General features: G+C 46.8%; 1 protein-coding gene across 1 annotated transcript; it reads right to left on the reverse strand.

Moving 5' to 3' along the window:
• Positions 1-291: 291 nt before the first annotated feature.
• On the reverse strand, positions 292-2,398 carry LOC125509009 (30S ribosomal protein 2, chloroplastic). Its single transcript, XM_048673848.1, has 4 exons — positions 1,978-2,398; positions 1,458-1,559; positions 1,074-1,370; positions 292-586 (listed from the first exon to the last, which is right to left on the reverse strand). The coding sequence occupies exons 1-4, from the start codon at positions 2,272-2,274 to the stop codon at positions 548-550; spliced, it is 735 nt and encodes a 244-aa protein (XP_048529805.1). The 5' UTR covers positions 2,275-2,398; the 3' UTR covers positions 292-547.
• Positions 2,399-23,640: the final 21,242 nt, after the last annotated feature.

The raw sequence follows: 23,640 nt of genomic DNA on the forward strand, positions 1-23,640 counted from the left end.
CTCCCTCCACTGGTTGAAGCTATCAACTTGTGAATATTCACAGAACGTCAAGGCTAACATTTATATACCAAATTTTCAGTGAAACCTATGATACCCGCTGAACACATTTGAAAGCATCTCATCAGGCAGATTCAAAAGCTAAATCATGAATTCGGAGCAGCAAAACGTTCTTGCTGTCTATGTTTCTGATGCGTCCAGCTTTGGATGTATCCTTGAAAAATAAAACGGCCTTGCTCTTGCTGAAAGCATACAATTTGATGCAAGTGAAGAAAAGAAACATCAACAACAAAGTGAATAAACCATGCTGCCCATGAGCAATCATTTAGAAATGCTGGTAAACAACAGCTGCTTCATATGAACAACGGGCTTGACAATCAAAATTCTTCCATTTGTTGTTATTATACAAAAAAAATGCTTAGGGCCAGAGTGAAATTACATCAAAGGCCTTTAAAACTTTGTTATAAAATCTAGTCTCAAACTTCCCCTCGTCTACAGGTGTTCTCCAAGATATTCTCCCCTTGCCTCCAATGCGAAATTTCTGCTATGCCTATGCTCTATTCACACGGATGGTTTGTCCTTCCAATTCCTGAAATCACATTCAGTTGCAGAACAATAAAACACATGGGAAAATGTTTTAGATTATGGGTCATACAAGGCATACTGTGGGACAAAATTTCATGTTGATAACCCAAGAGCCATGCATGTCTACCAAATGGTTTACTGGGTACAAGAAAAGGTTGTTTGCTTGGGAGCGGTCTACCACTACACTTTAACAGATGTTGCTTACATTTTTTGAATAGCAAACTCAGGTGTGATAATTCACGTGATGAAATATCAAAGTAAATTTGACCAGTAGTCTAGGCATTAAAAAATATAATTTGGTCTGAATTTGATCTAGTTCATCTGAACATGCAAAGTTGGTCCTGGTTGTGTTTCAAACATTATTATTATTTCCGTAGCTGTCGCATATCAAGTTTTGAAACCGTAGTCTGCTTTTTACTGTCAAGTGATGTAATGTGATTGGGAAACAACTGCACACTAGCAGGTGGCATTTTTGTGCAAAAGAAGCTTACTGCATTATTGAAAGTAGAAACCGCAGCTTCCACTTCTTCCTCTGAAGAAAACGTGACAAAACCATATCCCTTGGACTTTGGAGTTCCCGGAATTCGGGATACCGTGGCACTGAGGACCTCCCCTTTTTCAGAGAAGAAGTTCTTGAGCACTTCCGTTGTCACTTTCTTTGCAAGATTGCCAACATAAACCTTGTACTGGCTGTCCACAAATGAAGGTTCCGATTCCGGTGCAGATGTATCAATGTTTGGTAAGAAGCTCTCTGTCACATTCACTTTAATTTTTCTACCTCCAACCTCCTGGTACAATCAAAGCACAAACAAACGTCACTCATGCATCCACTGCGTGCATAAGCATGACCGGACAAACGACGGGATGAAGCTTACTGTGTCATTCAGGCTCTCAATGGCAGCAGCGACCTCCTCCGCCGTGCTCATCGTGACAAACCCGAATCGCCGGCTCCGACCACTATACTTGTCATACATAACCTGTGAAATTATCAGGCAAGCAATCATTTTAGTGAGATAAATACCGGCAAGCAATTCATCACCATAGCCATTTGCATGTTAAGTGGTTTCTATCTTGTAAAATTGGCAGGAAAACTATGATAGTTGATCCCTCCCTAGGGTTTGCATACATCAGGCTCTAGTTATTTGTGTAGTCCAATTCTAGACCGACATGATGCAGAGGCCGGAGGTTTCAATCTCCTTAATAAATAAGTAAATAAATAAATAAATAACAAGAACAAGAACATGATAAGGACTAAATATTATACTGAGTATAGTGAGCAAACAACAGAATGTTTGGAGAATTCGTTATCGCGACCAGATGACGCATTCGATCTTGGAGTGGGTACTGGGCGCGCCGCCGATACCAGAGCAGCATTACATTGCACTAGTGCGTTACCTCGGCCCGCACGACGGTGCCGTGTGCGGCGAACATGGCCGACAGCTCGTCGTTGGTGACGGTCCTGGGGATGTTCCCCACGTAGAGCTTCCGCGTGGCCAGCTCCTCGGGCGCCTCCATCACCGCGGAGGAGGCGAGCACCTTCACCGCCGCCCGGCGCCTGGCCCGCGCCGCCGCGCCGGCCGGCGGCGCGGCGCGGAATGACACGCGGGCGGGGGTCGAGGCGGATGCGGGGCTCCGGCAGCAGCGGCGGTGGAGGGAGGGAGGGGCCGCTAGAGAGGAGATGGTGGTCGCCATTGGAGCTGGAGCGCCTGGAGAGAGCACGGGTGTGGGGAGGAATGGGGTGGCGAAGCGAGGAGGGAGGAGGCAAGAACGTTATCCGGATTTCGGTGTGGTTTTTGTTGGGCCGCTGTGCTCGTGTCGCAGGACGTGCTCTGCTCTCACGGTGCTTCCTCGCTCAAAAGAAAATAAATTGCTCACGGTGCTTCCAGCCAGAAAACAGCCCCCTTAAAAATCATGTTTTTCTTAAACAAACAGTCATTGGGTATGTACGTACAATATCACAAAATTCATGTCAAGACTGCATCCGCAGCTGAAAAGGAGCAAATCTAAGTTTGAATATTCACGTGTGATTTCAGGCACTACACCGCACGAGCGGTTAGCTATCTAAAAAAGATGATTTCACACGCCACCATTCTTTTTTGTCTTGGGCACTCTGATTTTTATCCTTTTGCTCATAGGCATGTACACCTAGGTTGAATTTTGAATTTTGTGGTTTACTAGTATTATTGTAATGACCTTTTTAGAATAAAAAATTATGAATCATGTCTTTTTTATCTAGAATACATGTCAGTGTACAAACCCGCATTAAAGCTGATATGGTGATGCGCATAACCTAAAGTACCCGAACAAAATACACATAAAGTTTTTACCTAGATTCGGGCCCTCTTTTCTGAAGGTAATATGTTACGCGTGCTTTTAGTTTTGATTGATGGTATGGATGTCTTTGTATGAAGAGGTTACAATGGAGTATCATAGGATGTATCGAGATAGTGAATCTATAATTTGGTGTGTCTACACTAGCCGTGGTCCCACCTTATGAAGGGAGACGAGGCCTGGGGTTTACATGTGTCCTAGTCGGTTAAGACTGTCTAGATCTTGGGCCTCACCTTGTACGCCAAGCTGGTGGGGCCTTCTAGAGTAGGCCTACCAGCTGAGTGAGAAGACCTGGCCATGCAGTGGCCTGCTAGGCCCCGAGGGCGACCTGGTGGGTCAACTTCTCATCTGATGTTACACCCATGGTATGTTGTACCATCAGTAGCCCCGAGATGGCCAAGAGTTCAGTTGTATTCGGCTTGAGGAAAATCATGCGCTTCATCTTGAATTGGTTGGAGTCATCTTTGACGGGCTCCCTTGGGTTTCTGAAAGTCACATAAAGTTGAGTGTCGGTGAAAGATCATTTATCTCTAGATGGTATTTTAGTGTGATGACAATATGGTTAGTGTAACTAATGACGGTTGCTAAGATTTATCTCAGGTCATTGGTTCCTTGGATGTTTATTAAGGACATGGTTGACCCCCACTTCAAAAAGATCAAAGGCATGGTTTTTCGACATTTCAAAACTTATGTTTCGATTTTATTTGAGTCGTAGGACAACCACGCTATCAAGAGGGGGAAGCTCGTTGAATGATAGTGTGGGAACACCCAAAACCCATACACTAACCTTTCTACACCTACCACCAAAAAGGAGCCCTCTATCATTCAAGTCCTTGTCCTCATTGTGCCTAAGGGGTGTGCCAAAATCTTCTGGTCACCCCGTGCGCATAGGCTAGTGGGCAGCCCTCTGGACCCTCGTGCACATGGGGTAGCGTGCAACCCTTTGGACACCCTGTTCGCATGAGGTCTTTGACCCTCATGCCCACGGGGTAGTGGCTTAGCCACTGGACACTAATGAGTGTTATTTTTACGCACTTCACATGGTTGTTTAAATCAGATAATCTCAAAATTTATGAGAAAATCACTTTGATATTGCTACCAGTGACTAATGAATGTGAGAGATCATGAAATCCCTTGTTTAGCGTGTTTTTGCGGGGGGAAATGGCCCAAACATGAAAGAATATCATCATATGGAAGGAAAAATGAAGTTTGGTGAAAGAGGCAAATCAGCAGGAGGCACGAGGATCAATCTAGATCGCAAGACGATACATGGTATGTGCACGCCCCGCTCGTACTGCCACTCGTACCACACGTCATCAACACCAGGTCGTCCACCTAACCAACTTCTATAAGTGGGTCAACGCCAACATCTCAATATAGAGCACCATTAGCAAAGTGGAGAACCAGGACCCATCTTCCAACCCTAGCCGCCACCATTTCCCATCTCGCCTCCATAGCCGCCGCCATCATCCGCACCGCAACCATTCTCTCCACTTGTAATGGGTGTATCACATCCGACAACTATTGTAAGACATATTATCAATCAATAATCCATCTTTATGTCATCTTCAATGAGTTCATCTTGCGATCCGATTGTCGTATGTGAGTAATTTAGCAAGGCAATGGGTTGTGGCAAGGCTTTGCAACTTTGTGTATCTGTGCACTGGATCATTGGAACAACTTCGTGTATTTGACATTATTTGCATGTGTCTGATTGCAACAGAGTTGTCTCTTGTCTTGTTCTCGTTCTAAGGCCCTGCAGTTACCCAAGATCCCATAGATCGATCAAGAAGAAGGTAAGCAGTGAAGAGGTTGTGGAACGCTATCCTAAACAACAATGGGAGAAAGGGTTAGTACGGTAGTAGAAAGAAATTTCTTAGGGACGAATGAGGTGTAGTCATTAACACCCAATGCTTTTGTTCGACTATTTATTCTTAATAACTGAGGTAACCACGCGTGACGATAAGGGCCATGGGTTGGACAACTGACTTTTGATGCAGACCATGCATTGGTCAAGACGTATTTGGGACACATCCCCCACTTCATCGCGTAGCAAGCACATCATAGCGATTTGTCTTTCAAGATGATATCCCAGGCGCAAATGTAAGGTTGTGAGAGTAAGACCTCATACCCATCCATATTTTCATATCAGTGCTTATACTCAAAAAGGTTGTTAAAGGTCTGGTCAAAACACTGAAATTTAGTTCGATGAACAATAACTTGTCAAACTCTTTGTCGTAATGCACATTCTCTCGTGGGTTCGGTAACCCAGAATCACTCCTTAGGGAAAGGCAAGGGAACTTTCTACTATCCAAACCGGATCTCAACACTTTATTTGAACTTTGATTTTGTGTATGACATTTTTCATTTTATAGGCCACCACTACAAATAGAGTTGAAATACCCTTCCCAATCTTTAGAACTTTGGCAACAAAAATTTGGCGCCACGATGACAACTTATGTGGAATGTCTTTTCAGCCACATAGATAGATATAATGGACACTTGTGGGATGGATTTGGTTCAAGATATGGATGCAGAAGCAATATTCCCGCTTAGTACAAATAGGTTTTGGCTAGAAAGGCTCTAAGAAACACACTTGTCCGAGGGCCATGAGTAATGATTTTTATCATGTGACCTATTCACCCCGTCTAGACTATACTAAGCGATGTTGCAACCACCAAGCGTCCGTCGAGCGCAATCAACATATTCCACCATGGCGTATCGCCCTTCCATGTCAAGTGTGACATCCTGGCTTATTAGGAATGATAGATTACTCATATCAACAAGGCGCATCTTATTTTTCATAAGCCATCTCCAATGAACCTCCAAGTTAAGTATTTAGGGATGGGTGACCGATTAAGAAGTTCTTTCGGGTGCGCACAAGTGAGGATAAAGTGCGCATGAAAGACTAGTGTTGGTTTGTGGGGCCAGTCTGGACTCCGCCAGGCGTAGTGGATGGGAACCGATGGGTGTTGAGGAACGTAGCAATAATTCAAAATTTTCCTACGTGTCACCAAGATCAATCTAAGAGATACTAGAAACGAGAGAGAGGGAGTGCATCTTCATACCCTTGAAGATCGCTAAGCGGAAGCGTTGCAAGAACGCAGTTGGTGGTGTCGTATACGTAGCGATTCAGATCGCGGTCGATTCCGATCTAAGCGCCGAACAACGGCGCCTCCGCGTTCAACACACGTACAGCCCGAGGACGTCTCCTCCTTCTTGATCCAGCAAGGGGAGAGGAGAAGTTGAGGGAGAACTCCAGCAGCACGACGGCGTGGTGGCGATGGAGCTCGTGGTTCTCCAGTAGACCTTCGCTAAGCACTACTACTACGGAGGAGGAGTTGGAGGAGGAGAGGGTTGCACCAGGGGATGGGGTGCGGCTGCCCTCTCTCTCCCTCACTGTATATAGGGGAAGGGGGTGGAGGAGGCGCCCTAGGGTTCCCTAGGGGAGGGGCGGCGGCCACAGGGGAAACCCTAGATGGGTTTGGGCGCCCTCACCCCTAGGAAACTTGCCCCCCAAGCCAGGAGGGGTGGTTGCCCTAGGGGAGGCGCCCCCACCTCTCCAGGTTACGTGAGATGGGGTGGGAGGGGCGCTCAGCCCCTTAGTGGGCTGATGTGCCCCCTCCCCTTGGCCCATAAGGCCCCCCAACTCTTGTCGGGCCTCCGAAACCCCTTTCGGACACGTTGGTCGTCACCCGGTACCCCCGGAACAATTCTGGACTCCAATACCCTTCGTCCAATATATCGATCTTCACCTCCGGACCATTCCGGAGTTCCTCGTCACGTCCGGGATCTCATCCGAGACTCCGAAAAACCTTCGGTAACCACATACTATTTCCTATTACAACTCTAGCGTCCTCGAACCTTAAGTGTGTAGACCCTACGGGTTCGGGAACCATGCAGACATGACCGAGACACCTCTCCGGCCAATAACCAACAGCGGGATTTGGATACCCATGTTGGCTCCCACATGTTCCACGATGATCTCATCGGATGAACCACGATGTCAAGGATTCAATCAATCCTGTATGCAATTCCCTTTGTCTATCGGTATGTTACTTGCCCGAGATTCGATCGTCGGTATCCCCATACCTCGTTCAATCTCGTTACCGGCAAGTCTCTTTACTCGTTCCGTAACGCATGATCCCGTGACCAACTCCTTAGTCACATTGAGCTCATTATGATGATGCATTACCGAGTGGGCCCAGAGATACCTCTCCATCATACGGAGTGACAAATTCCAGTCTCGATTCGTGCCAACCCAACAGACACTTTCAGAGATACTTGTAGTGCACCTTTATAGCCACCCAGTTACGTTGTGACGTTTGGTACACCCAAAGCATTCCTACGGTATCCGGGAGTTGCACAATCTCATGGTCTAAGGAAATGATACTTGACATTAGAAAAGCTTTAGCAAACGAACTACACGATCTTGTGCTACGCTTAGGATTGGGTCTTGTCCATCACATCATTCTCCTAATGATGTGATCCCGTTATCAATGACATCCAATGTCCATGGTCAGGAAACCACGACCATCTATTGATCAACGAGCTAGTCAACTAGAGGCTTACTAGGGACATATTACGGTCTATGTATTCACACATGTATTACGGTTTCCAGTTAATACAATCATAGCATGAACAATAGACAATTATCATGAACAAGGAAATACAATAATAACCATTTTATTATTGCCTCTAGGGCATATTTCCAACAGTCTCCCACTTGCACTAGAGTCAATAATCTAGTTCACATCACTATGTGATTGTAATGAATCCAACACCCATGGGGTTTGTTCATATCTCGCTTGTGAGAGAGGTTATTAGTCAATGGGTCTGAACCTTTTAGATCCGTGTGTGATTTACAAATCTCTATATCATCTTGTAGATGCAGCTACCACGCGCTACTTGGAGCTATTTGATAACCCACAAGTATAGGGGATCGCAACAGCTTTCGAGGGTAGAGTATTCAACCCAAATTTATTGATTCGACACAAGGGGAGCCAAAGAATATTCTCAAGTATTAGCAGCTGAGTTGTCAATTCAACCACACCTGGAAACTTAGTATCTGCAGAAAAATGTTTAGTAGCAAAGTAATATGATAGTGATGGTAACGGTAACAAAAGAGTAACGAAAGCAAAGTAATGTTTTTGGTATTTTGTAGTGATTGTAACAATAGCAATGGGAAAGTAAATAAGCGTAAACCAGTATATAGAAAATTCGTAGGCATCGGATCAATGATGGATAATTATGCCGGATGCGGTTCATCATGTAACAGTCATAACATAGGGTGACACAGAACTAGCTCCAATTCATCAATGTAATGTAGGCATGTATTCCGAATATAGTCATACGTGCTTATGGAAAAGAACTTGCATGACATCTTTTGTCCTACCCTCCCGTGGCAGCGGGGTCCTAATGGAAACTAAGGGATATTAAGGCCTCCTTTTAATAGAGAACCGGACAAAGCATTAGCACATAGTGAATACATGAACTCCTCAAACTACGGTCATCACCGGTAAGTATCCCGATTATTGTCACTTCGGGGTTAACGGGTCATAACACATAATAGGTGACTATAGACCTGCAAGATAGGATCAAGAACACTCATATATTGATGAAAACATAATAGGTTCAGATCTGAAATCATGGCACTCCGGCCCTAGTGACAAGCATTAAGCATAGCAAAGTCATAGCAACATCAATCTCAGAACATAGTGGATACTAGGGATCAAACCCTAACAAAACTAACTCGATTACATGGTAAATCTCATCTAACCCATCACCGTCCAGCAAGCCTACGATGGAATTACTCACGCACAGCGATGAGCATCATGAAATTGGTGATGGAGGATGGTTGATGATGACGACGACGACGAATCCCCCTCTCCGGAGCCCCGAACGGACTCCAGATCAGCCCTCCCGAGAGGTTTTAGGGCTTGGCGGCGGCTCCGTGTCGTAAAACACGATGAAATCTTCTCTCCTATTTTTTCTCCCCGAAAGCAGATATATAGAGTTGGAGTTGGAGTCGGGAGGTCTCCAGGGGGCCCACGAGGTAGGGGGCGCGCCCTAGGGGGGGCACCCCCCACCCTCATGGACAGGGTGTGGGCCCCTGGTCTTCATCTTTGGCGAGTATTTTTTATTATTTATTGTAAGATATTCCGTGGAGTTTCAGGTCATTCCGAGAACTTTTGTTTTATGCACATAAAACAACATCATGGCAGTTCTGCTGAAAACAGCGTCAGTCCGGGTTAGTTCCATTCAAATCATACAAGTTGGAGTCCAAAACAAGGGAAAAAGTGTTTGGAAAAGTAGATACGACGGAGACGTATCAACTCCCCCAAGCTTAAACCCTTGATTGTCCTCAAGCAAATCAGTTGACAAACTGAAAGAAATAAAGAAAAACTTTTACAAACTCTGTTTGCTCTTGTTGTTATAAATATGTCAAGCTAGCATTCAAGTTTTCAGCAAAGATTATAACTAACCACATTTGCAATAATTCTCAGGTCTCATGATTACCCATATCAATAGCATAATCAACTAGCAAGCCATAATAATAAATCTCGGATGACAACACTTTATCAAAACAATCATAATATGATATAACAAGATGGTATCTCGCTAGCCCTTTCTGAGACCGCAAAACATAAATGCAGAGCACCTTTAAAGATCAAGGACTGACTAGACATTGTAATTCATGGTAAAAGAGATCCAATCATAGTCACACCCAATATAAATGAACAGTGATGAATGCAAATGACAGCTGCGCTCTCCAACTAGTGCTTTTAATAAGAGGGTGATGACTCAACATAAAAGTAAATAGATAGGCCCTTCACAGAGGGAAGCAGGGATTTGTAGAGGTGCCAGAGCTCGGTTTTGAAATAGAGATAATTAACATTTTGAGCGGTATACTTTCTTTGTCAACATAACAACCAAGAGATGGCGATATCTTCCATGCTACACACATTATAGGCGGTTCCCAAACAGAATGGTAAAGTTTATACTCCCCCTCCACCAACAAACATCAATCCATGGCTTGCTCGAAACAACGAGTGCCTCCAACTAACAACACTCCCAGGGGGAGTTTTGTTTTGCAATTATTTTGATTTAGTTTGCATAAAGCATGGGACTGGGAATCCCGGTGACCAGCCATTTTCTCGTGAGTGAGGAGCGGTGTCGGTGTCAAAACCGGCGGATCTCGGGTAGGGGGTCCCGAACTGTGTGTCTAAGGCGGATGGTAACAGGAGGCAGGGGACATGATGTTTTACCCAGGTTCGGGCCCTCTTGATGGAGGTAAAACCCTACGCCCTGCTTGATTTATTCTTGATGATATGGGTATTACAAGAGTTGATCTACCACGAGATCAGAGAGGCTAAACCCTAGAAGCTAGCCTATGGTATGATTGTATGTTGTCCTACGGACTAAAACCCTCCGGTTTATATAGACACCGGAGGGGGCTAGGGTTACACAAGGTCGGTTACAAAGGAGGAGATATCCATATCTGTACTGCCTAGCTTGCCTTCCACGCCAAGTAGAGTCCCATCCGGGCACAAGACAAAGTCTTCAATCTTGTATCTTCATAGTCCAACAGTCCGGCCAAAGGATAGAGTCCGGCAGTCCGGAGACCCCCTAATCCCGGACTCCCTCAGTAGCCCCTGAACCAGGCTTCAATAACGACGAGTCCGGCGCGCAGTGTTGTCTTCGGCATTGCAAGGCGGGTTCCTCCTCCGGATATACCACAGAATAGTTCAAATAAAGGATAGTGTCCGACCCTGCAAAATAAGTTCCACATACCACCGTACAGAGAATAATATTTCCAAAAATCTGATCTGCTGACGCGTTTTGGCAACACGACATTATGTCATGGCCCGGTGATTATTCGAACTGTTTCCTTTAACTAGCCCCGCACATAACGCGAGGCAGATTCTTGACACGTCTTGTCAAAGCAGAGATCGTGTTCCCCTTATTACGGGATTCTCATCAATATGGGCGTGGGTAACCCAACCGCGCCATCGATTACGGCGCTTGGGGGATAAGCAAGTTTTACCAGGCTAGTGGGGGCGCATAGTTTCGGCCGCCCTTATAAAGGGATAAGGTTTAACCTTTTTCTACCCACGCCTTCTTCCTCCTTGCTCATCCATTCTCGCGCACTCGAGCCCCAACGCCCAAGTCCACATCTTTCTCCTCAACCTTCTCCAAACATGTCCGGAGCGGGAGGCAAGTGGATGACTTCCTCCGTTATGGAGGAACACATCAAAAAGTTGCGCGGAGCCGGATACTTAGCCGCAAATATCGCGCATCGGCTACCCGTTGCGGGGCAGATCGTCCCTACCCCGGAACCTCATGAGAGGGTAGTTTTCCTCCACCACTTCCTTCGCGGACTGGGGTTTCCCCTTCATCCATTCGTCTGCGGTCTCATGTTCTACTATGGGCTGGACTTTCATGATCTGGCCCCGAACTTCATCCTCAACATTTCGGCGTTCATCGTCGTCTGTGAGGCCTTTCTCCGCATCCGCCCCCACTTCGGTCTATGGATGAAGACCTTCAATATCAAGCCGAAGGTGGTGGGTGGCCAACAAGCAGAATGCGGCGGAGCCATGGTGGGCAAGATGCCCAATGTTATATGGCTCGAAGGCTCCTTCGTGGAGACCATAAAGGGGTGGCAATCGGCCTGGTTCTACATCACCGAGCCGCGCGACAGCAACTGGGCGGCGGCCCCGAGTTTCGATCTGGATTCCCTACATGGCTCACTTCCTGGAAAGAGAAGGGCTTGTCGTGGGGTTCATCTGTGGAGCTGGACAGACTCCAAAAATGTATCCGGAACATGGCAAGCAAGAAACTCAAGCTTGCCAACATAGTCCAGGTCATGCTCATCCTCCGGATCCTCCCGTGTCAACAACAGGATTTTAAATTGTGGGAGTTCGACTCGGCCCGGCACCAAACTCTGAGCGAGCTCTTTGACACGACGCACAAGGACGTCTGGAGGGTGATGTTCAAGGGCGCCGAGGTCCCTCCCTCTCTCACCGAGGACCGCGGGCTAAGCGTGAAGCGCCGAGCGCATTCGGTGAGTTCTATACATCCGGTAGGATATTTATTTCCCCTTGATTAACCATGTGCGGGGTATGAGCTCCATTCCTTTGACAGGACTGGGTGGAGACGTCGGGGCAGATTAACTGTCCGGCCCCTCTGCCCGAAGACACTGCGGATGCTCGCCTGACGGAGATGCTGACTCCGGCACCTTACCAGGTGCCGGAGAAGACCAAGAAGGCCAAGGGAACCCAAAAGAGTTCCCGGCGCCAGGTGTTATCGGACTCATCGTCCGATAACTCCGCTACGCACTCCTCCCCTGGAGACAAGGAGGAAGATGAAGATGCTCCCCCTTCAGTCGGGGGAGACAAGAAAAGGAAGGCCGCCCCTGCTGGGAGGCCGGAGGGTCCAAGAAGGGAAGGACTCTCCTTCCGGACTACTCCACCACTGCCGCCGAAGGCGAAGACGAGTGGCTGCTCAGGGCCAAGCCCCTGGCAAAGTCGTAAGTATTCGGATACCAGAGTAACTCATGGCATACCTTTGTCGCACTGCTTCTCCTAACGCCGAATTATGATTATGCAGACCGCCACGAACCCGTATCGACATATCCTCGTCGGACGGCTCCTGGACTCGTCGACTATGGATAGCGATCCACTTCCGACCGCCACCTCCCCTTGCCCTACGGACAACGCCGAGGTGTTGTCTCAAGAAGCACCGGGTCGAGGGGAGACAGTTTCGGAGGTACCTCAAGGCGACCTTCCGGACTCCGAGAGCAGAGGGAGCAAGGCTCCCGAGGGCTCTGAGTTCGGCCCTTAGCCGAACACCGCGCCGGAACCTCTGGTGGTTCCGGACTCAGGCAGGCTGCCTCCTTCCAAGAGGGGCAAGACGCCTGTGCCGGTGACCTCTGTCCATCCAGAGGCACCGGTCAATCTACTAGGAGCGCTTCCATCGACGAAGAGCACTGCACTATTATGAGTGCAGTGGTCCAGAAGGTTCAGTCCGTCAAGAGCGGACTGACTGAAGCCTTTGCCAGCATTCTAACAGGCTTTGAGGTAAGTTTTTGAAATATAGGGAAAATATTACCGCATAGACAGTAGCCCCTGATGCTCTGTTCGGTGTTCACAAAGAAAAGCCGTACAGAGGATCAAACAATATCACAGGAGTCTAATATAAGTATGTCTATATGCGTATGCAGGCTTCGCTGCTGGCCTCTGCCGCACTGACTGCGGAGGTCGCCGCACTGAAGTAGGACCTCAAAGAGTCCAAGGAAGAGCTCGGCCTTGCCAAGAGGCAGCTCGAGGAGAACAAAGATAAGTAGTACCTAGTCTATGGATATAAAAAGAATGCGATTGCAAAATGACAGGATTATCGTAAATTTGCCAGGGGCCACGACCGAGGTGGCGACCCTGAAGCAAGCACTATCCGAGGCTGAGAACAAAGCGGCCAAGGAGTGCACCGAGCGGGAAAGGCATGAGGCACGGGTGGGCGAGGTGCAGCAAGACCTCCACGCTCTCGTGACGAAGCACGAGGCGTTGGAGCTTGACTTGAAGACGCGAGAGTCCAAGCTTGCCACGGCCCTTGAGATCGCAAAGAATGCCAAGGCCGAAGCCCAAAAGGCCCTCCAGGAGATTGATGCGATGAAGAAGATAGCGGCGGGTAAGGCATTCTATATGCAAAGCAAGCATGTAAAAGTAAATTACTTGTTACTTACCCGAATCTGGAGCTCTCCAGGAGCATTCGCAAATTTGCCTCGCAGCATGTCGGATGCCGCGAAATTTTACTGGGTTGAGGAGGGAAGCTCCACGGAGAAGCTGTTCTGGTCTCAGTATACTGGGACCGAACACCCAGTGCCTATGAGCGACCAGCTAAAGCAGCTGGTCGAGCTACATAAGGCGGCCAAACAGGCCATGAAGGGCTTTATAGTCCGGATGTGGCCTGGCGACGCCCTTCCCAACAGCTACTTCGGTCTGGTGAGGTGGCTTGTGGATGCCTGCCCACGGCTGGAAGTCATCAAGCGGTCCGTCTGCATCGAAGGTGCACGCCGGGCTTTTGCCCGTGTGAAGGTGCAATGGGCCAAGCTGGACGCCGTGAAGCTGATCAAGGAAGGGCCGCCAGAGGGCAAGGAGCATCGCCACCCCGAGATGTACTATGAGGGTGTCCTGAAGGGTGCCCGTCTCGTAGCAGACGAGTGTACGAAAGATGTAATATTTGAGTAAACTTGCTCGTGTGATCCTGTATTCATGAAAACTTGTTCATATGCGCTATGCAACGCTTGTTTGAATTTAAAATATTACCTTCTGTTCGGCTGTTTATCAAATCTGAGAGATGGCTAGTCGTCGGCTTCTGCCCCCATGCCACGAGTGCTAGGGTGTTCGGGATAAACCTGAGCACTCTTGTTCCCATTTTTGGGTCCTTCGAGGGAGGTGCTCAGCACAACGAACAAGGCAATCGGACTATAATGCGTTATCACTCTCACTTAGCCATAGAATTCTATAATTTTAAATTTAGGCGAAGCCCCTAGTGTTCGGAAGGCCGAATTCGGGGCGCGATACACGCCTTAAGCCGGACAGGGCCGACTCCTCGCTCTAAGCGGCATAAGTCTTTAGGGACTCGAAACCTCTCGAACAACGACCAGTCTCTCGCCTTATCATGACAGTCAGTTTTAGCTTTCTCTACTGAGGTGCTTAGCCCAGCAGAACCGGGGCACAATCGCAGTAGCTCTCCCAGTACTACCTTAGCAGATATAGCGGAACGTAAGGTACCAAAACATGGGAGCTGGGCAAACCCAACTATTGACTCAAGACATGATTCGGAGCTGATGCATATAATGCTATAAGTTCGGGGTGCCGCACTGTCGAAAGTGTTCGAACTTCTCACGCCGTATTATGGGGTATGCTTAAGCCCCTAGCGTATTGGTCGTACCAGAGTGTACGGGTGTTGGATGTCATGAACGAACATATATATATAAAGAAGAATGCAATAATAGTCTTAATGTTGTGCATTTTTTATTCAAGAAGGTGCCTTTAAGCAGAATGATACAGGTAGTGCGATAAGCAAAAAGTAGGACTATGTCCCCTCCAAGGGCAAGCTGAGGAATAGTATTAAATTAAATATGTCACTCGTTATCGTAATCCACCTGGGAATTCCGTGGTGTGACGTAGCTTTCTGTCTCCTGGGTTGTTGCATCATTTGTTCAGCAGTCATGCTGCCGGACAGGGTTTCCAGAGATTAAAGTCCTGAAAAGAGAAAAATAATAAAGCGGGAAGCCCCTAGTGCGGTTAAGCCGCGTCTTGGAGCATGCTGTAGTCGTGCCCTCCCTACCTGTGCCCATGGTATTTTTAATGCGTAATTATGTACGCGTGGCACGAGTTTCGCCGTTTGGCTTGGGCCGGGGTGGGGCCGCATTGCTATGCAAGCTCGGAACGTGCCAGGCGGTCCTGTTGCCGATTACTCCGAGCGCGCTTGAAGGTGTTCGGGTCCTTAAACGCCGAACTAGTGCATTGCCTTCAGAGGCTGCTTTGCGCTTCCGCTGCGAGGGCCGCAGTGTGCTCCTCCGTTCGGAGAGAGCGCTCTGTGTTTCCATTAACTGTAATGACCCCCCGAGGTCCTGGCATCTTGAGCTTGAGGTAAGCATAATGTGGTACCGCATTGAATCTCGCAAATGCGGTTCGCCCGAGCAGTGCATGATAACCACTGCGGAACGGGACTATATCAAAGATTAACTCTTTGCTTCGGAAGTTATCCGGGGATCCGAAGACTACTTCCAGTGTGACTGAGCCTGTGCAATGGGCCCTACACCTGGTATGACGCCTTTAAAGGTCGTTTTTGTGGGTTTGATCCTTGAGTGGTCTATACCCATTTTGCGCACTGTGTCCTGGTAAAGCAGGTTCAGACTGCTGCCGCCGTCCATAAGGACTCGAGTGAGGTGAAATCCGTCAATGATTGGGTCTAGGACCAGTGCAGCAAATCCGCCATGACGGATACTAGTGGGGTGGTCCCTGCGATTGAAGGTGATCGGACAGGAGGACCATGGGTTAAACTTTGGGGCGACTGGCTCCAACGCATATACGTCCCTGAGCGCACGCTTTTGCTCCCTCTTGGGGATGTGGGTTGCACATATCATGTTCACCGTCCACACTTGTGGGGGGAACCTCTTCTGTCCTCCGGTGTTCGGCTGCCAGGGCTCTTCCTCGTCATCGCTATGTGGCCCCTTGTCTTTGTTTTCGGCATTTAACTTGCCGGCCTGCTTGAACACCCAACAATCCCTGTTGGTGTGGTTGGCTAGCTTGTCAGGGGTACCGTGTATTTGACACGAGCGATCGAGTATACGGTCCAAACTGGACGGGCCCGGAGTGCTTCTTTTGAATGGCTTTTTCCGCTGATCGGGTTTAGAGCCTTTGAATCCGGCATTGACTGTCGTATCCTTGGTATTGTCGCTGTTAATGCGGCGCTTATGTTTGTTGCGACGTGACCTGCTATTGCCGTCCTTGGTATCCGAAGTACCATGGTTCTTTGATATGTTATTACTGCGAGCCAGCCAGCTGTCTTCTCCCGCACAAAAGCGGGTCATGAGTGTCGTGAGGGCTGCCATAGATTTCGGCTTTTCCTGACCAAGGTGCCGGGCTAGCCACTCGTCGTAGATGTTGTGCTTGAAAGCTACTAGGGCCTCTGCATCCGGACAGTCGATGATTTGATTTTTCTTTGTTAGGAACCGTGTCCAGAATTGCCTGGCCGATTCCTTTGGCTGCTGGATTATGTGGCTCAAGTCATCGGCATCTGGTGGTTGCACATAAATGCCCTGAAAGTTGTCGAGGAATGCGGCTTTCAGATCTTCCCAACAGCCAATGGACTCTGCTGGCAAGCTATTGAGACAATGCCGAGCTGGTCCTTTGAGTTTGAGTGGGAGGTATTTAATGGCGTGTAGATCATCACCGCGTGTCATGTGGATATGCAGGAGGAAATCCTCGATCCATACCGTAGGATCTGTTGTGCCGTCGTATGATTATATATTTACGGGTTTGAAACCCTCTGGGATTTGATGATCCATTACTTCGTCTGTGAAGCATAAGGGGTGTGCGGCACCTCTGTACTGGGCTATATCGCGACGCAGCTCCAATGAGTCTTGCCCGCTGTGCTCGGCCTGGTCGGATTTACTTTTACTGTATCCGGCGTGACGATTATCGTCTCGCATAGTGGCGCGCCCTCGTGATCCGTAGATCAATCTTGCATGTTTTGCTTTGTCCTCCAATACGTCTCGCAGGTCTAGCGTAGTTCCCCATGCCTTTTTATTTGAATGGCGTCGGGGTACAGGCTGAGCTTTTGGCTGGAATGCCTCTCTGTCACGGCCACGAGGTGGCCGATCAGCCGCGTCATACGCTTCATCCTCCAGTCGGGGTAGCAACCTGCATTTTGGGTAACTCTTGGAGGGGCGTTCGAGTTTATATTCCTCGGCCGCAAGGACTTCAGTCCATCTGTCAGCTAGCAGATCTTGATCAGCTTGAAGCTGCTGCTACTTTTTCTTAAGGCTATTTGTCGTGGCTATAAGCCGGCGCTTGAAGTGCTCTTGTTCGACGGGATCCTCTGGCACGACGAATTCATCATCGCCGAGGCTTGCCTCGTCTTCGGAGGGAGGCATGTAATTATCATCCTCCGCCTCTTCGTCTGCCGCTCCTTATGGAGGGCTAGCTTCTCCATCCTCCTGCCCTAAATCGTGCTGGAGGGGATTGTTGCCATCTTTGGCACTATCCAGAGTGTTATTATCTCCTGTGCCGGTATCATCACTTTTGCTTTGGCGGGACTTAGAACGGCGCCGCTGACGTCGTCGCTTGGGTTGCTTCTTGGAGAGGTCATCCTCCGATGTCTCGTCGCCATTGCCTTCTTTGGGTGTGTCCATCATGTATATATCGTATGATGAGGTGGCTGTCCAGTGCCCTGTGGGCAGTGGTTTCTCTTCGTCTCCCGCATCATCGTCCATACCGTCGATGTCTTCGGAGTCGAAGTCGAGCATGTCGGTTAAGTCGTCGACAGTGGCTACTAAGTGGGTGGTGGGTGGGCAGCGAATTTCTTCGTCATCCGCATCCCAATCCTACCGGACATAGTTCGGCCAGGATCCTCCTGACAAGGAGAGAGACCTTAATGAGTTCAGTATGTCGCCAAAGGGCGAGTGCTGAAAAATATCCGCGGAGGTAAACTCCATGATCGGCACCCAATCGGATTCGCTAGGAACGAGCGCAGGCGGTTTGGAGTCCGTGGCCGGAGAAGGATCCGACAGTTTGACAACACGACTCTCGTGCAGGGTAAGGTCGATGTTCGGCTCGATCGCCGCTGAGGATAAGGCCTCCGTGGCGGGGTCCATCTACCCGTCCATGGACGGCGCAATTGTCTCCGAATTGAGGGTCGGAGCGGTTGCCGGTGCGATCTCCTGAACGTTGTCCGATGGTAGAGTTAAATCGTACTCATCGTGACTGTGTGACGCACAAGGCAGAGGCTCGAATCCGTCGAAGATCAAGTCTTCACAGATATTGGCCGTGTAGTTTAAGCTTCCAAATATGACCTGGTGGCCAGGGGCGTAACTTTCGATCTGTTCCAGATGGCCAAGCGAGTTGGCCCGTAGTGCGAAGCCGCCGAACACAAAGATCTGTCCGGGGAGAAAAGTCTCACCCTGGACTGCATCACTATTGATGATCGTAGGAGCCATCAAGCCTAACGGCGACGACACAGAGGAACTCTCAATGAAAGCACCAATGTCGGTGTCAAAACCGGTGGATCTCGGGTAGGGGGTCCCGAACTGTGCGTATAAGGCGGATGGTAACAGGAGGCAGGGGACACGATGTTTTACCCGGGTCCGGGCCCTCTTGATGGAGGTAAACCCCTACGTCCTGCTTGATTTATTCTTGATGATATGGGTATTACAAGAGTTGATCTACCACGAGATCGGAGAGGCTAAACCCTAGAAGCTAGCCTATGGTATGATTGTATGTTGTCCTACGGACTAAAACCCTCCGGTTTATATAGACACCAAAGGGGGCTAGGGTTACACAAGGTCGGTTACAAAGGAGGAGATATCCATATCCGTACTGCCTAGCTTGCCTTCCACACCAAGTAGAGTCCCATACGAGCATGAGATGAAGTCTTCAATCTTGTATCTTCATAGTCCAGCAGTCCGGCCAAAGGATAGAGTCCGGCAGTCCGGAGACCCCCTAATCCCGGACTCCCTCAAGCGGAGTCCACTCCTCTTGAGAATAACCCGCCTAGCATGGAAGATACAGGCAACCCTAGTTGATACATGAGCTTTTCGAGCATACAAAACAGGATGATTATTTGAAGGTTTAGAGTTTGGCACATACAAATTTACTTGGAACGGCAGGTAGATACCGCATATAGGAAGGTATAGTGGACTCATCTGGAATAACTTTGGGGTTTAAGGGATTGGATGCACAAGCAGTATTCCCGCTTAGTACAGGTGAAGGCTAGCAAAAGACTGGGAAACGACCAACTAGAGAGCGACAACAGTCATGAACATGCATTAAAATTAATAAACATTGGATGCAAGCATGAGTAGGATATAATCCACCATGAACATAAATATCGTGAAGGCTATGTTGATTTGTTTCAACTACATGCGTGAACATGTGCCAAGTCAAGTCACTTAAATCATTCAAAGGAGGATACCACCCCATCATACCACATCATAACCATCTCAATAGCATGTTGGCACGCAAGGTAAACCATTATAACTCATAGCTAATCAAGCATGACACAAGCAACTATGATCTCTAATTGTCATTGCAAACATGTTTATTCATAACAAGCTGAATCAAGAACGATGAACTCATCATATTTACAAAAACAAAAGAGGTCAAGTTCATACCATCTTTTCTCATCTCAGTCAGTCCATCATATATCATCATAATTGCCTTTCACTTGCACGACCGAACAATGTGAATAATAATAAGAGTGCACGTGCATTGGACTAAGCTGGAATCTGCGAACATTCAATAAATAGGAGAAGACAAAGTAATATGGGCTCTTTTTTCAGATAAACAATAATGCATATAAGAGTCACTTCAACAATTTAATCATGGTCTTCTCCTACTGATCCCCAAAGAAAAGAAAAGAAATAAAACTATTTACACGGGAAAGCTCCCAACAAGCAAAAGAAGAACATGGAATTTTTTTGGATTTTCTTTTTAATTACTACTACAAGCATGGAAATTAAACTGATTAAAAGCTACAACTAATTTTTTTGGTTTTTCTTAAGGTTTATTAACACACACAAGAAGAAAGCATAAAAGGAAATAAACTAGCATGGATGATACAATGAAAAAGTATGAGCACCGACATCTAGCAATGAGTGTGTGAACATGAATGTAATGTCGATGGGAAATACGTACTCCCCCGAGCTTAGGCTTTTGGCCTAAGTTGGTCTATGGCCACAACTGGCCTGGCGAATATCCATAATAATAGTTGGGGTCGTACTGTGATGCACCGGCTATCGCCTCCTGAGCTGCAGTGTGGCGACGAGCGGCCTCCGCCCTCCTCTCGTACTCATCTGCCTCCTCTCTAGTAATAGTATATCCTCCTCTTGCCTGATAATCAAAGAAAGCAGGAGCAGGGAGAGTAATACGGACAGCACGGCGTCTGTCAAAGATTAGTCGGTACTGGAGAGGTGATTCATTCCTCTCGACAAAATGGTGGTGAACCATAGCATTAAAATCTAGATAGGCAGGAGGTAATTCAATATCATCTTCGCGTACATCTATACCAAGAAAATTAGCTACGCGAGTTGCATAAATTCCACCAAAGAAATCTCCATTAAGTCTATTAAGATGCAACCTACGTGCAACAATGGCTCCCAAATTATATGATTTGTCTCTTAACACAACACTCCTAAGAATACTGAGGTCAGGGACACACACGTGACATGCCTCATCTTTACCATTCACGCATCTACCTATGAAGAGAACAAAATAACGTATAGCAGGAAAGTGGATGCTCCCTATGGTAGCTCGTGTAATATCTCTAGATTCTCCCACAGTTATATTAGCAAGAAAATCTCTAAATTCAGATTTGCGAGGATCCCTTATACTACCCCATTGTGGAAGTTTGCATGCAGTGGTAAAATCCTCTAAGTCCATGGTATAAGATTTATCATAAAGATCAAACAGGACAGTTGGAGAATTACGTGAAGTGGAAAATTCAAACCTCCTCACAAAGGAACTAGTGAGGTTATGATACTGACTGCACTTCTCTTCCTCGAAGCTCACAAGATCAGCGTTACGCAAATATGCATTGAATTCTTCTTTTATTCCCGCCCGATCCATAAAATTTTCAGAAGGCCACTCGCAAGGACGCACTAGAGCGTCTCTTGGTGGCTCTTCGTCAGCATCACGCATTGCAAGCCTGGGTCCTTACTTCTTTGAAGAACCACCTTGGAACATCTTCCTAATCATTTTTCTTTCTCTGAAAAATTCTGAATTTTTTTAGTAACTTCAAAATAAAAGTAAACCAAACTCAATAATATTGATAGCAACCACTCCTACAAGTGCATAGGGCCTATATAATGCATCAAAACTACTTTTGACCATATAAATTTGACATGCAAGCTCAAGAACAGGGTCACCTAAGCAGCAAAAATTTGCAATGAATAAAGCACTAGAACAAAAACTAATTGGACCAATGGAGGAGTCACATACCAAGGAACAATCTCTCCAAGCAGTTTTGTGAGAGGTGCTTTGAGCAAGGTGATCGAAAATGGCAGCAAAGAGGGCTGGAACTCGTGCTTGAGTTGGTTTTTCGTGTTTGTGGGAGGAAGAAGAGGATGGGTGCAGGAATAAGTGGAGGAGGGCCACCGTGGGCCCACGAGGCAGGGGGCGCGCTCTCCACCCTCGTGGCAAGGTGGTTGGCCCCCTGGTGTGTTCTTTGTTCCATAAATCCTCAAATATTTCCGAAAAAATCATATTAAATTGGCATGTCATTCTGAGGACTTTTATTTTCGGGACATTTTTATATTGCACGGATAAATCAGGAAACAGACAGAAAAATACTATTTTTTACTTTATTTCAACTAAATAACAGAAAGTATAAAGATGGTACAGAAGGTTGTGCTTCTAGTTTCATCCATCTCATGCTCGTCAAAAGGAATCCACTAACAAGGTTGATCAAGTCTTGTTAACAAACTCATTCCGATTAACATGAAACCGGAGAAATTTCGAATAACAATAGGTTACCTCAACAGGGATATGCACATCCCCAATAATAAGTATATCATATTTCTTCTTGACAGTAGGAAGAGGAAATTCAAAGCCTCCAAATATAATCGATGAATTTTTTTCGATAGAATTGATACTATGAACTTGAGGTTGTTTCCTCGGAAAATGTACCGTATGCTAATTACCTCATCAAGTCTCCACCATCCTCCCACTAATTCTTTCGAGAGAAACTTTTCCTCGAGAAAGGACCCGTTTCTAGAAACAATCACTTTTGCTTCCAGATCTGAAATAGGAGGCATAGCCAACTGTTTTGGGTATTCTATGAAGATGCATTTATCCGCTTTGGGTTCGAGCTTATCAGCCTGAAACTTTTTCACATAAGCGTCGCAGCCCCAAACTTTTAAGAAACGACAGCTTAGGTTTCTCTAAACCATAGTTCATACGGTGTCGTCTCAACGGAATTGCGTGGTGCCCTATTTAAAGTGAATGTGGTTGTCTCTAATGCCTAACCCATAAATGATAGTGGTAATTTGATAGGAGACATCATGGTATGCATCATATCCAATAGGGTGCAGTTATGATGTTCGGACACACAATCACACTATGGTGTTCCAGGTGATATTAGTTGTGAAACAATTTCCACAATGTCTTAATTGTGTGCCAAACTCGTAACTCAGATATCTTCTATATCTAAATAGCTAGCCCCCACTAACATATTTCTCTCAACATGCAAGCATGCCACATCATCAAGCAATATGCATGGCAAAAGGCCCACCACAACATGCATTCATGCACATGAAAATGTCCACCTCAACATGCAAACATATATTAGATATTTTACAATACATTAATCAAACACAATAAAGCATAGGATTTGCAATTTTAGTTTTCGTAGTATCACTATTCACGTTCCATAGAAATCACATATCATCGAAATGTATTGCAAATATTCCCGCAACAACATGCGGGGTATCATCTAGTTCATCTATATGATCATATCATAGACATTTTATCCTCTTGTCACGACGATCTTCAACTTCACTCTGAAACTACTTAAACCTTTCAATAATTCAGACTTGTGTTTCATCAAGTAAATATACTTAGCATCTACTCAAATCATCTGTGAAGTAAGAACATAATGATATCCACTGCGTGCCTCAGCACTCATTGGACTGCACACATCAAAATGTATTACTTCCAACAAGTTGCTTTCTTGTTTCATCTTACTGAAAACGAGGCCTTTCAGTCATCTTGCCCATGTGGTATGATTTGCATGTCTCAAGTGATTCAAAATCAAGTGAGTCCAAACGATCCATCTGCATGGAGTTTCTTCATGCATATCTACCAATAGACATGGTTCGCATGTCTCAATTTTTTCAAAAACGAATGAGTCCAAAGATCCATCAACATGGAGCTTCTTCATGCCTTTTATACCAATATGACTCAAATGGCAGTGCCACAAGTATGTGGTACTATCATTACTATCTTA

The sequence above is a fragment of the Triticum urartu genome, chromosome 5, assembly GCF_003073215.2.
Source record: "Triticum urartu cultivar G1812 chromosome 5, Tu2.1, whole genome shotgun sequence".
NCBI lineage: Eukaryota > Viridiplantae > Streptophyta > Magnoliopsida > Poales > Poaceae > Triticum > Triticum urartu.